This window comes from Ziziphus jujuba, chromosome 12 (assembly GCF_031755915.1).
Source record: "Ziziphus jujuba cultivar Dongzao chromosome 12, ASM3175591v1".
In the NCBI taxonomy this organism is placed as follows: Eukaryota; Viridiplantae; Streptophyta; class Magnoliopsida; order Rosales; family Rhamnaceae; genus Ziziphus; species Ziziphus jujuba.
Window position 1 is genome coordinate 22,096,556 of NC_083390.1, and position 14,456 is coordinate 22,111,011.

Sequence of the window (14,456 nt, forward strand, 5' to 3'; positions counted from 1 at the left end):
AAAAAGAATCATCAACATTCAATAAGTATTCACACCTTAGCCAGTGTGCAAGTTTAATACCTATCAAATTTCATAGAAGATTAAAATTTTTTACTCTAAATAGAGAGTTATAGATGTTTAATCTTCAATCAACATGAAAAACTGTAAAATTTGACAAATCGGTTTATGATTCATTTATGATTGATGCCTAAATCTCTTAAGCATGACAATCATTGGAAAATTAATCCTTTTGATGGATCTGGCTTTAAAGAGAAGTTTTTACAAAGAAGGAAAAACATCTACAAATTCAAATGTAGTTTAAAAAAATAAATATATAAAAAACGAAAAACAAAATCTCATTCACATATTTTTCATGTATGTAGCCAACTGCAAGTTGAAGAAGAGCATTCTTTAAAGAGAAAGGTTGGTCTGTATTTTCTTGTTCTAACAGCAAGTTGGATGTTAATTTCATTCATACTTCAAATTGAGAGGACATGTTAATGAAACAAATCATGTTGTTAATACCATTAATCAAGGAGTAAGAATGAACGAGTAAATCTCTATTATTAAAGAAGCATAAATGTTAGTTTTCAAAATGAATAGAGCTAACTTTTATGATCTTTATATAGATATTATTTGATTGCTCATAAAATTATTCCCTTAATTATTGTATGTGTCTTTTGTTAAGCTTTATAAATAGAGTATCTTATGTTTGTATCACTTTAATCAAGTTTATTAAGTTAGTAATGGAAACCTTTGTATTTTTCGTTCTTTTTCTCTTCCATCTTCTTATTCTAAAATTTTTTTAAAGAACTGTTATTTGGTTAATTAAATGTCGAAAGGAAATTTAAAAAAAAAAAAAGAGAAAGGAAAAATAACTATTTTGCAAATTGCAATTTCGTGCCAAATATGATAATCAAGTGGTGTTGCGGAATGACCATTTCAAGCACCATGTTCTGTTTGGCCATAATAAAAAATAAGAAGAAAACAAAAGGTGGTATGGAAGACAAAACTTAGTTTAACATGGCTCTATTGACGGACTCCAATCTTCATTCTGGGAATAGAATATGTCTAATGTGAGGCCATGACAAAGAAAGAGATTTATGAATTGGCGCTGGCAGTTTCCCATTATTTTTATTTATTTATTTATTTATTTGTTTTTGTCTTAGGGTAAAACAAAGTTTGCAACGCAAATAGATGTGACCTTGTCTAATTTAAATCCATTTTGCCTTAAAAAAAAAAAAAAATTCCTATATAAATATAAAGGAGAGCAAAGTATAATGATCGCTGTGTGTTCAACAACCGAAATCATGGTAAAGAGTAATTATTGTTTAGATGCATACTAAGTTATTAACACTAAACAGCAATCACGCACAATATGCATACTACTTTTCTTTGTCCACACAATTATATGAAATTTATTAAGTGATACTCATCCTTTTTTCAGTTAAAGTTATTATTTTTGAGAGAGAAGCTCAAGTATCTACTTGTAAATTGTAATTTTAATGGAAAACATATATAAATAGAATTAAATTATATATGTATAAAAAAAAAAATAACACAGTCTAAAATGTTATTTGGCTTGGAATTAACTAATAAGAAAAAATGAAAGCTGCAAACGGAAGGAACAAGAGACCCTCACGAAGGGTATTTACAAGGAGAACTGGAAATAGAAAGAATCGGATGGTCAAAAAACAAGAAAACCATATGTTTCCCAAAAGCTATTTATTTGGAGCAAATTTCATGTAGTTTCAGGACCATCTCTCTTACAAATTTGGGATTCCACACAGGTTCATTAGAGGGACCATGTAATTCACTTCTAGGGACACTTTTATTTTTCTTTAAAAAAAATTATTTGATCAAATCCCAAACGCATTTTGAAGGGGAGAGACTACATGGGCCCATTGATTAATGGGCTAAATTCTCACTACATCTTAGATAACAAAAGCGTCTGCATATATCGGATTGGGTCGTAATCTGCTTGATTTTACACCTAATAATAATAATTATGCAAATCACCGAATAGATTATTGCTTGAAGCACACACATGCAAGGTGAAGAATTGGTCTCAAAAGCAAGACATTATTTAAGAACAAAAAAAAAAAAATTGAATTAATAAATACTACCAACTCCTGTAGTAAAGTATCAAAACCATCTTCTATCTAATAAAAAAAAAAAAAAAAAGAAGAAGAAGCAATTAATTAACTTTGAGTTGGACTTTGTAATGGATGTAAATTAAATAGTTTGAATCCCAAAGAAAATATCAAATGGGTTTAGAAAGAAACAAGATGTGGTCCTTTTTTAAAGCATAGTCATCGGTTTCCAGCTGCATGGGGATTAGCTAAGTATTTGAAAATTATAGTGATGACTTAATGCACACATATACAACCTTTTCCTGAAAATTTTCTTTAATCAAACCAAATTTGTCTTGACCTTGTTTTTAATGTACAACTAAAATTCATAGTTTTATTGTTACATATGGGTTTTATTTGGACAGATTCACCCATTTGGATGTTTCCAAGGGACAAATTCCTCCAGAATTCAAGGTATTTTTTTATGTCAAGGTTCCTTTGTTTAAGCACACCAGGTTGATTATAAATGTATGTGAATATGAAAATGCTTTGAACCCTCCTTTGTTAAGACAAAGTTCCACATGCATAAATATATAAGACAATCTCTATTATATATTACATTCAGGGAGATTCCCATGTTCAAACACAATAGGTTTCTGAACCTATTTGTCACTTTCCTAGGATTTTGTAAACAAATGAAATTGTAGCCTTTTTTGAGTTTTTATTAATGCTTCTTTTCCTAAAGGCATGCAAGAAACAAGATTATTGAAGAAAATCAGAGACTACATGAAAAAAGAGTTTTGTTGTGGGGTGGGGGTGTTGGGAAACCCAAAAATTAATATAGAGATGGGAAAGTTGTAAAAATGGACAGTATATGTGGATAGGCTTGGTTAGATAAGGGGGAAAAAAAATTGAAAAAAAGAAAACACCCTGTAGGAATGAGAGTGTGTGACTAGAATTAAGTGATTCTGGAGAATCCCATAAGAGAATTTTCTCATGTATTTGTGTCATATCATGTGCAGGTGTCCCCTAATTTTGTGTGAGTTTGGTTTTAGATGTTATATAGCCGTCTAAGTGTGTCTCACTTTATTAGCAAACAAAGTTTGTCTCATTGATTGACCAAAGTCCCCCTCTACTACAAAACTCATTTCACGGGACTTCTAGTCGATTCAATTATATATATATATATATATATATTTATACCAAAAAGCTTGATGGGTATTGAAAGAAAATTGTGCAATTTTCTTTGTTAAGTAGACATTCTAGAGACTATAATCTAGGCTTAGCTCCAAGTAGGATTGTTTGAAATTTTATATTAGTGTATTATTAGTTGAATAATTAAGAGAGAGAGAGTCACTTCACATGACTTAAAGCTAACTCCACCCAACCTTCACCTTTTTCATTTTAAAAGAAGTAGGTAATGTCACTTGGGATGCATAGAGGGGCTAATTGAGTCAGACCCACATTGTTTGGGGTGGCTTTTTGTTTAAAAATGCTTTGAACATATCCATAAAAGGGATTTCCAACTTGAAAACTAAGTCTAATTGGGTGTTATCTTTTTAATCCTTTATGGATCCTTCCAAAAGTAATGGTTGCCAAAAAGAAACAAAGATGATTAGAAAGTTAATGGAGTTCTAGTATTATGATAGGATCATGTCTGATTATATTATAATTTATATTATTTCATTGGCTGAATTTTTTTTCTTTTATCAGCACAACTTGGTGGGCCAAACTTGTGATTTGGGCAATCTTAAAACGATAATATCGGCATCACTTCAATCAACAACAAGGAAAGAAAAACCAAAATAAAGCATGATTAAGCGCCTTCTAATTATATATTAAAAAGTATTTAAAATATTTGGATGGTGGAAACCATTACAACAAGAAGGAAAAAAACCCATTGTTTAAGTGATAGTTGTTTGTAAATCAACCAGATTGGAAATTTTGATTGGACAACATTTCTCTTTCACCATCCTCTTCTACATCAATTTTTTCTTCTTACATTTTCAGAGAGATTTGCTCATGTAGGGTCAGACCCTCATTTAAACATGCACATCTGATCCCAAGATCTCCCCATTATGCGTGGGTCCTACTCAGTTTGTTCAAAGAGTGAGGGAAGCTTCACATGTATAACCCCCCTTCATCGGCGATGTCATCTTATTTAAATAAATAAAATTAAAAAATAATCTTTGTTTTTTAAGATAAATTGGATAGATTATGTACATTTCTAACTGTTTCCTGAACATCAGCTATTTCTCTACTCAGTCTTAGTCCTCCTCTTTATTTTTTTCCCAGCATGCTTCAACTTATAAATAAGTATACAAATAAGTACATTTACTTGGGGTAATATATATTGGTCGTACATCTAGCTAACTAGCTAGTTATTAGGTGGTGTTGATGTTCTAAAAGGGAGAGTTCAAGTTGGGTTATGCTTGCCTCAATTAGAAAACTATTGATTTTTGGGCTTTTGTTGATTATTGAGAACTCTCTCTTTCATTCATCTAAAAATGAAAACCATTTGCGCCTCAAATTTGATGCATATCCTTTTCTCTCGGTGTCGAATCTTGTTTCACGCTTTTGATCTTAAATGCCTGTTTGATTATAAAGAAAACTTTTGAAGAGACTTGGATCTATAGCTAACTCAGTTATCTCTTTTTTCTTGTCCTTTGTTAACAAATTAACTATATATAGAATAAATAAAGCTAAACTTGCAGTTAAAAGCCATATTATATCAATCCTCACTTCAGTATTGACCTGTAAGATAGAGAATGGTGGGATAGAGAATTATGAGACAGGAAAGTGGGATAAATATATATATATATATATATATATATATATATGCATATGAGAGTAAATTCCTCCTCTCCCTTCCCTCCATAATAAGGAAAAGGAAAAAGGAAAAGGCAAACCCAAAGGGCCATTGGATGGAAGACAATTCACAAAGAAGGTGAAGCCAAGAATTAGTACAAAGTTTTATTTTGACAACAATGGTCCCAAGAACTATATATGTGAACTCTTCGACCTTTTGTGATTACACATTTACATGAGAAGGTCATTTCAAATATACATTAATTTATTATTATTATTTTTTTAATTTGTTTACTTTTTGAGTTAGACCAATCTCTTTAGCCCCTATAGTGGGGGTTGAAACAGTGAAAGTGGCCCAACGTTAGCTTAATTTGGTGATTCTTAAAAAAAAAAAAATCCCCCACAATATATATAGGTAGAGAGAAAGAAACCGTACCCAAAGACCAAAAAACATTGGATCCACATAATAAAGCAAAAAGGGTAGCTAGTGGTTAGGTTTATATAGTAGTATATAATAGTACAACATATATATCCATCTCTAAAACTGCTCAATGTAAAGAGATTCCAACCCTAGTCATAAATAATCTGTATGAATTATTATCTCAGGCCCCGATTAATAATCAATTTCAGCACTTAAAACTAGGGGCCCACATGAATTACATCACAACCATTCCAAGGTCTTCAAACTTTGCTTTTGTACAAGTTTTGATAAGAAAGTATCGGGGGTACAAAGAAGGGGAAAAAATGAACTGAAACCACCAAATGAAAAAAATGTCTAGCTCTCTGTTTGCCATGATCTATCTGAGTACTACTAACTTGACTTTTTATCACAATTGTATGCCAATTTTATGTATATATTTATTATAAGTTTGCAATGGATAAAAAGTAAGCACCCCCATTTATTTAATCACTGTGAAAAATCATGATTAATTATGCAATCTAACGGTCGACAAGGAAAATAATAATATATATATAAGCTGATTAGCTTTCACTCCAAAGGTGATCCAGATCATGGGGATCAATAAGATTTTTCTTATATGGGAAAATTTGACTAGGTGAGGGGTTTGAATAGAACACACATGAGAAAGAGGAGACAAGGTGGGTCAGTGATGAAGACTTTGGTAAAAGCATTTTTTAATTAATTATAATAATAATAATAATAATTAATAATGCATTTTACATTATGCTCTTTTTAAGTGGGAGATTACAAAGCTTAAGGCCTCTTTCTTTTTCTTTCTTTTCTCTCTCTTTCTCTCGTAGTTAGTAAGATTCGGAGAGATCTCTCCCCAGAGAAAATAAAATGATTGTTTAATGTGATTTAATATAGATTTCAACGTCAATCACGCGAACATCCTAAACAATTATTCATCATCAACACGTAATGGTAGGGCCCATAATTTGAACATGTAAACACACCTGAACAATTCAGTCATTCATGATGAAAAATATTCTTATATATATAGAACAAAAATAAATAAATACATACCCTTTTTAAAAACGAAAACTATCTAAATATGTTGACTTTATTCTCAAAACTGCCATCATAACTCATAAATCCATCTGTTCGAGAGCAAAGTTTGGAATGTGAAACATGATATCTAAAGCTAGATTTGAAAGATAAATACGATGGTGATAAGTGGGCCATGCATTCTATATATGAGTCTTGATTACTTAGTGGGATTCAGACGGTGTTAGATCTATTTTTTTTTTTTTTCCTAATATCTTTGTTTAGGATCCAGGAATCTATGAGTGTGTTTGCATGCATGAAAGTTTTGACTTTTTAGAGAGAAACAGAGAGATCAAGTGGTGGGTTATGTCGGCTCCTGAGATTGGGCTGGCACAAATGAGAAAGAAAGAGGGTATATATGGAAAAGAGAAGAAGATATATTTATAAAAACAGAGAAAGATTAATTCTTTATTCGGACATTTTTGTAGTTAGTAGTTGGAGTTAGAGGACTTTGGATTGAGAGGAACACAGATCGGTGAAGTATTAGGCTTTCTTTGTAGTTTTGGCTCATTGGGGTTCGCTCTATCTCTGAGTTTTATCATATTAAAAAGAACCCTAACATTCATTTATCTTTAATTTAATGCAATCTTTAATTCTTTATTCTCAAACCATAAATATATATATATATATACATATATATGTATGTATTCATATGTATATGGCAAAGATGAGGGTTATCTGTCGTGCATGCAGACTCTGTATTAAGATATATGTTGTCAAATGAAATGTTGTAGATATTTTAAATACTATCTCCCAATTTACAATAAAGAAACAATAATTTAGATAACAAATTATCTAGATTGTGTTATTTTCATTTTTATTTTTTGTTTTAAATTTATTAATTAAGATGCTATCCATATGGATAAAATTTTTCTATTTTCATTTTCTTTTTTCCAGTCATATAGTAGTAGAATTCCACTTCATCTTTGTTATTATTATTGTTACTTTTTTCCACTTAGTTGATAGAATTTCACTTCATCTTAGCTATTATTATTGTTATTTTTTTTTTCCACTTAGTAGTTTTTTCTTTTGTTCATATTTTTAAATGATATGACACTATGTCCACATTAAACAAGTATAAGAACATGGAAAAAAAAAAAGAAAAAAAAAGATAAAAGATAAAAGATAAAAGATAAGAAATTTATTCGTATTAACTTTTCCATTTCGTTTATTATAAGTTAAGAAAAATATAGTTAACACAGCAGATTCTATTGGAAAAGTTTTCTTAGTTCGAGCAAACAGCCTTGTGAGCTTGTTATATTGGTCTTCCAACAACGAAGACTTCAATCATTATGAAAAACCATGTGGCCCATACCATCCAAAGATTTTTCTAACCTAATTTGCCCTTACCATTGCTTAGGTAATTAGGTTGATGTAATTCCATAGAAAGAGAAACAATAAGGGGCCTTCTTTTATTTCTTTATTTAAAGATAATATTCTGTGCTTAAATTTATAAAAAATGGTTCAGTACAAAGAGTTTCCAATAATTTTTTATATTTTTTCATATAAAAAAAATTAAAGTAATGTAAGGATTATTCTTTGCTTTCAGGGAAGAAAAAGAAAAACTCTTAATTAAATAAAATTTTAATTATTATTGCTAGAAGCTGTCTTTATAATAAGTTCATTTTTTTTTAAATAAAAATATATAAGTTCATGTCAATCAAGCCAATTAATGGAAACAAGTGATGATTTAGACGGAGAGAAATGTTATATTCTTAAATCTTAACATATATATATATATATATATATATGTTAATATAGATATAATATTTTTAATGTATATTTTGAGTTCTAAGTTACAATTCTTCATGGAATAAAAACATATACCATCTTAAATTTATTTATTTGTTTAAAAATTAAATATATACTTTGTATCTTGTAAATGTGGGTTGTTTTAGAGAAAGATCTACATGTAAAGTCTAAAAAATGTGTTTTTTTTCTTGTACCAAAAGTAAGGGTCAAGTGATCTCTACTTTTATCAATAAACAATTATAAAACTTTTTGCATTTTATATTATCTTTTGTAAGTTGTAATTATTACAGCTATTATTGTGATGTTCTTAATTAATTGTGAGACCTTGTTACAAGTTCTTAAAGGCACCTAAAATTTTCTTGGACACAATTAATACTAAGCTGAATTTTAGAAAGGTGGCTCTGAGAGGGGATAGCTAGACATTAAGACAAAAACTAAACATTTCCATTTTTTGGTTATTATACCCCAAAACTTAGTTATTAAGTTTTTAAATGAAAAAAAATGCAGAGTCATATCACTTACAAATAAAATGTAGTGAAAACTTATTAACTATAAGAATTAATTAATTACACTTTTGTATATTTGATTTTCATAATTTTGCAATATGGATTCTTTATTTTTAAAAATAATAATTTATATTTTTAATTTTTTAAATTTGTTGCAGATAAATTTAACTTCTAATTTGATTAAACAAATCGATAATTGTTGAATTCATATAATTGCTTTCTCTCTTTTGTTTTTCCCTCACGTATTCTATTGCTTTCACTTCCATTATAAAGACAAATATATGGACAGGACAGTTAGCATGATCAAATTAAGAATTGAATTAGTTTGTAATAAATTAAAAAATTAAAAATTTAATTATGGTTTTTAGAATTGAAGATCTAAACAGTAAAAAAAAAAAAAAAAGGATACCAAAGTAAAATTATGGAAATTCTGAAAGGGAAAGAAATTTACATGTCTTGTATAAATTGGCCAGAAGTGTCACATTCAGTGGACACAAAAACCAATAAAAACAAAAATGACGAGCATTAAAATAAAAGAAAAAGAGCAACAACCCCAACAAAATTAAGAAAAGAGATAAACAGTACCACTTTCAAATTCAATCATGCAAATTTTATAATTAATACTTACAAACACCGGACCATGCTCCCATCACATGCATCACATTCTAAATTCCAATCCCCATTTCCGAACACATACATTCACCCAAAAAAAAAACCAAAACACAACAAAATTCTATTCAGCAAAACTCAACCATCGCAATCACAACAATTTCCTCACCTCAAGGGATATTTCCGACATTTCAAACATACATCACGAGAGAAAAATTAATTAATTAATTAATTAAAAAATAAAATAAAATAAAAAATAAGGGTAAGACAAAGTGCAATCTATTGGGCCCCCGACTGTTCCTGGGTCGTGCGAGGTGTTCCCAAAATTACACACTTTTTTTTTTTTTTTCTCTCCTCCTTGGGATGTCCGCAACATCAAACTTTCTCTCACTTCTCACTCTGTCTCTCTCCAAACACAAATTAATACCTCCTATACAGCAACCAAACACTTTTGAGTCCTAAGCCAGCTTCAGCAACAACTGCTTCTTTTTTTTTTTTTCCTCCAAAAATCCTTCTCTATATTATAAATACCCCCAACACATGCGACATCTCTCTTACACACCCTTCATTTTTTTTTTTATCCTGCTTCTCTTTCTTTCTGTCTCACTTTCACCTTCACTCTCTCTCTCTCTCTAACTTCTCTAACATGGCGGACTTGGATTTAGACTTCCAACCCAAACCCACCAATAATAACAACACCAACTCTGCTACTACACCTGCCACGCGCTTAAAACTCTTCGGCTTCAACGTCCACGAAGATGACGAGCCGGTTAATATTGTTGACTCCCCCAAGTCCACCGCCTCGGGATCGCCGGACTCCGGTGGCTATCCCGCCGGAGCCGGTGACCGGAAATATGAGTGTCAGTATTGTTGCAGAGAATTCGCCAACTCTCAAGCGCTTGGTGGTCACCAAAACGCTCACAAGAAGGAGAGGCAGCAGCTGAAGCGCGCTCAGCTTCAAGCCAGTCGAAACGCCGCCGTTTCGTACGCGAGGAACCCGATAATCTCGGCCTTCGCTCCGCCTCCGCACCTTCTTGCTCCGGCTGGTTCTATGGTGGTTCCAACGGCGGCGCCAGCTTCTCCTCCGTGGGTTTACGTTCCACGTGCGGCGCCGCCGTTCCACGTGTCGCATGGTTGCGTGTTTCCTTCTGCGACCAATGGTGGGAGAGGTCCAGGGGGTTTGTCGTATACTGGCGGTGTAGGGGATTCGGCATTCACGACGACGATGAGTTCGCAAGTACAACAACAGGCCCGGGTCCATACCAGGGTTGATGGGCCCTCGTTGAGTAGGTTCTCGAAAGGAGATGGTGGGCCCAGTTTTGATGATGCATTGGGCTTGGACTTACATCTAAGCCTTGCGCCGGCGGCTCCTTGACATCAGTGGTTCCATTGAATGACTCCCATATTAAAGCTTTGGTGGCTTGGCTTGGCTTGGCTTGGCTAAACTTGGGAAAGAATTCAGGGAAAATGGTTAGGTGGCTGGCTGGTTGATGAACTTGACTCAGTTAGATTTTCAATTGGGAAGCTGATGTTTATTTTACTGGTCGGATCTTGTACATTTCAAAAATTAATTTATTTATTTTTTTACTTGGAAGAAAATTATTTTACTGCCTTCACAAATTTCTCATCCATCCAGTGTTAAAAGTATCTCATTTTTTTTTCTTTCTAACTTTCTTACTAAGCTCTAAATTATATGTAAAGTAAACATGTACAAGGATATGTAAAAATGTATTAGAAAAATGGTAGATAAAAAATATCCGATTTTATAAGGTACAAAATGAATGAATTTTCATTAAGCTTGCGAGGATCAAAAATTTGTTTTTCTGGTCTATCAATTTGTGAAGCTTTTTAACTTCTAGAAATCAACAAAATTTGCCCAATGAATCTGTGTGAAGTAGATTTTGATCAAATTTGTGCGATAACTATGAATAATTTTGTTGAAAAGTATTTTTTATTTTTTTCATGTTGCAAATATTCTTAAAAAACCAATCAATCTGTATTTAAATCTTTAAGCCACATATAAAGAATAAATAAGATTTTGTTTTTAAATCATCTTTGGGGAAAAACCAAAAAACATAATGCAGACGATAAGATTAATTGTTGATCATAGCAAATGTGAATTTGGTAAGGATATAAATGGCAAAGTTATTTTTTTCAGTAGATCTCCAGCTTTCAAGGAATAATCAACAAGAAGCTCATAAAGCAGAAGCTTTTTTTCAAATAATTATGGTGGTATATACATAGATAATAATCAAAAGCTAGCCAAACCCTCTTTTAACATTTTGTACAATCAAGAACCAAAAAGTGGTTACACATTAAATAAAGAGACTGATCTTCATAAAGTACAAGTTTTCACAACATCTGACCAATAAAACCAAATGTAGTGCAGGTTGATTGAGAGTAATGTATAAAAGAAGGCATATATTTTTCTTCTATTTTGTATATTTCCATCTCTTGTGTTATCGTTCAGTAGTACTCTTGTTTTATCTCAAATATAGGGCCTGTCAGTTGGCAAATAGTCTCTCTGGTGTAACAAAATGTTGACGAGACTTAAAAGAAAATGACAAGTTTGTGAAACGTCTAAACAAGTCCAATTAAACATCACACCAAACCAACTAGAGATGAAGAACATATATATATATATATATATATATATAATATTAATTAAAAAATAGCTAGCCAGATTGGATACAACAATCTAGGGAATTAAGTCATCTAATTCTTTTCTTCTTCTTTTTTTCCAATATCTTCTGATTTTAAGCATTGTCTATAATATATATTTGAAATTTGATTAATTTGCTTAATGGGAATGACAATGTGTATAGCTTTATTAGAAGGTGGGCTATCATTTTGCAGAGAGAGTTTAATTTCAAGTCTTTCCAAGAACTTCAACTAACCCTTTGATGATTTGTTGTCGCATTCTTTTCACCTTCACATCTTGACTAAGGAGGGTGTGATGGGAATGTGGGACCAATCACATGCAAACTAATCTTCTCTCCTTCACAAGATTGAAAATCAAAACAAGGGTCTGATTGGATGAGCTGATAAAGAAGAGTTTCTTAGTGTTGTAAGTCAAACACCACAATCTTTCATTGTCTCCCATATAATTAAGAGATTGCTATGAGGTCTAATAGGTTGGTTGATATCCAAACAGAAAGCAGCTGAGAGAGAGAAGGAGGGTGTGTTTGGTTCAGAAATTAAAGAAAAACAAAAAATAGATAAACAAATAGCTTCAACAGATGTAATTCTTTTGATTCAGCAACTAAGAGATAGACAAAGAGTTTGGCTTTGTGGGTACAACAAGGGCTTACGTGTAGGCACGAAAACAAGATAATGCATGCCAAGCAAGCACCTAATGAATCATTATTATAGGTTTTTTTTTTTTTTCACAAGTCTCAAGAAAATTAATCAAATTGGTCAAAAGGCAGGTGGCACACCAAAAATGGTACTTTTTTTCGGTGCAAAGTTGTGGCTTAGGACTTCAAAAGTGATAATACACACGTAAATATATATATAACACAAGGTCGGTTGGCTAAGCCATGGCCAGTAACATGATCCATGGGCACCCAATAAAAGCAAGTTTGGTTTTGTTTAAAATGTCCAAGTGGGTGTGCTCATATCATTGACCTTTTTGGGGGTCAGGTGGGGAATAGAGAAGTGAGATTCTACAAAGAGGGAAGAATATATATGCTAATAGATTTTTAATTTGATTGGATGCTTTAAAGGGTTTTTTTTTTTTATAATTTATTTATCTCGTTTTCTCTTCTTTTTGGCATTAAATTTTGATGATTTGGGTTTGATTTGTGGGGGGAGAAAAAAGAAAAGGAGGGGGTTACAAGCATAATGATAGATTTGAAAAACTTGTGCGCTTGAAAAAAAAAAATAATAATAATAATAAAAAAGTCCCTTCCCATATAGCTTGCTTTTTTGACATATATAAGAGTAGTACATACAAACACATAACTCTTTAGTGGTTGGTGAGGCAAAAAAACAAAGAAAAATCATAAACTCATTCCCGCAACTTTGCCTATATATTAGCTGTGGATTGGGCCCCATTCTTATAGCTTCATCAATGCCATCAAACCGATTTGGACATCCACTCACTCACTCTCTCTCTCTCTCTCTCTCTCTCTTAATTTCTGCTTAATATAAACTTGCGTTTGTCACTAGTGAGAGTCGCACTCCACTGAAGTTTAGTCTGATATTCTATGAATAATATAAAAAGCAAAGCCAAAGTAAGAGTCTAACTATCCTTTCATTCCCTTAGTCACCATTATCCAATCAAACTATTCGAAATGGGTTTTCATTAATTCTTTGATCATCATGATCCAACCACAATTTGCAACACTTGTATATAATGAATGGACGCCTTCAAATATGACAAATCCAGCAAAGCTAATATTGAGTATTTATATATATATGTAGATATATATATCCCACATACACCCCAGTTGAGCCGGGACCATGGAACTTTGTTCTCAATGTGGAAGTCATTTTTTCCCTGATTGCTACGTCCCTGCCACCTGGTTTCAACCTAATTGGCTGCGAATAAATGAAAGATAAACAATCTCCTTGCTTTTTATTACTTTTATCCAATCATATATATGCATAGGGGTCTATGAAAATCTGGCTTGCTTATGTTTAGTCTGAAAATGTCATAAAAACATATATATATATATATATACAATTGTCACAAATAATAAAGCATTTTGTGTATGTTTGTGGTTGTGCTTCGCCAATTGCCAGTACCATTGATGTTCACCACAAATTTTGCATTTCAAGAATGTGTGGATGGTGTTTTATTACTCAATTTGAAGTTAATTAACTTGAAAAATAATTCTTTCATTTTTTTTTTTTCCTCCACACTTTTGAAATTTGATTGGTGGAAGGTAGCTGCCCCATCTTAAGTCGTCCACTTGTTTAAAATCTTTTACTAATATTATACAATTTATTATATAGTAATTAATTAAAACAGGACTTGATGAAAACCCTTGGTATTAATATATTACAAAATTTAAATTCTCTATTGCGATTAAGTATAACAGCTAGCGCTTTTCCTGTAAAAACAAAAAAATACTCCATATCATACCAGCAGTCGATTATTAATTAATAAATCTTTTTTTAATTTTTTGCTATAGATGGAAAGGGAAAAAAAAAAAAATCAAATTTCTGTGAATTGTACCATCAAGTGTGAGAAAGAGAGAGAAAGTGGGTTTTTGTGAG

General features: G+C 31.7%; 1 protein-coding gene across 1 annotated transcript; it reads left to right on the forward strand.

Moving 5' to 3' along the window:
- The first annotated feature begins 9,628 nt into the window (after positions 1-9,628).
- Positions 9,629-10,820, forward strand: LOC107429393 (zinc finger protein GIS3). Its single transcript, XM_016040066.4, has one exon. It carries the CDS (start codon positions 9,880-9,882, stop codon positions 10,606-10,608), a length of 729 nt encoding a protein of 242 aa, XP_015895552.3. The 5' UTR covers positions 9,629-9,879; the 3' UTR covers positions 10,609-10,820.
- Positions 10,821-14,456: the final 3,636 nt, after the last annotated feature.

What these genes read in the sequence shown, in the direction of transcription:
- LOC107429393 (XM_016040066.4), top strand. Translation starts at nt 9,880, where the DNA reads ATGGCGGACTTGGATTTAGACTTCCAACCCAAACCCACCAATAATAAC.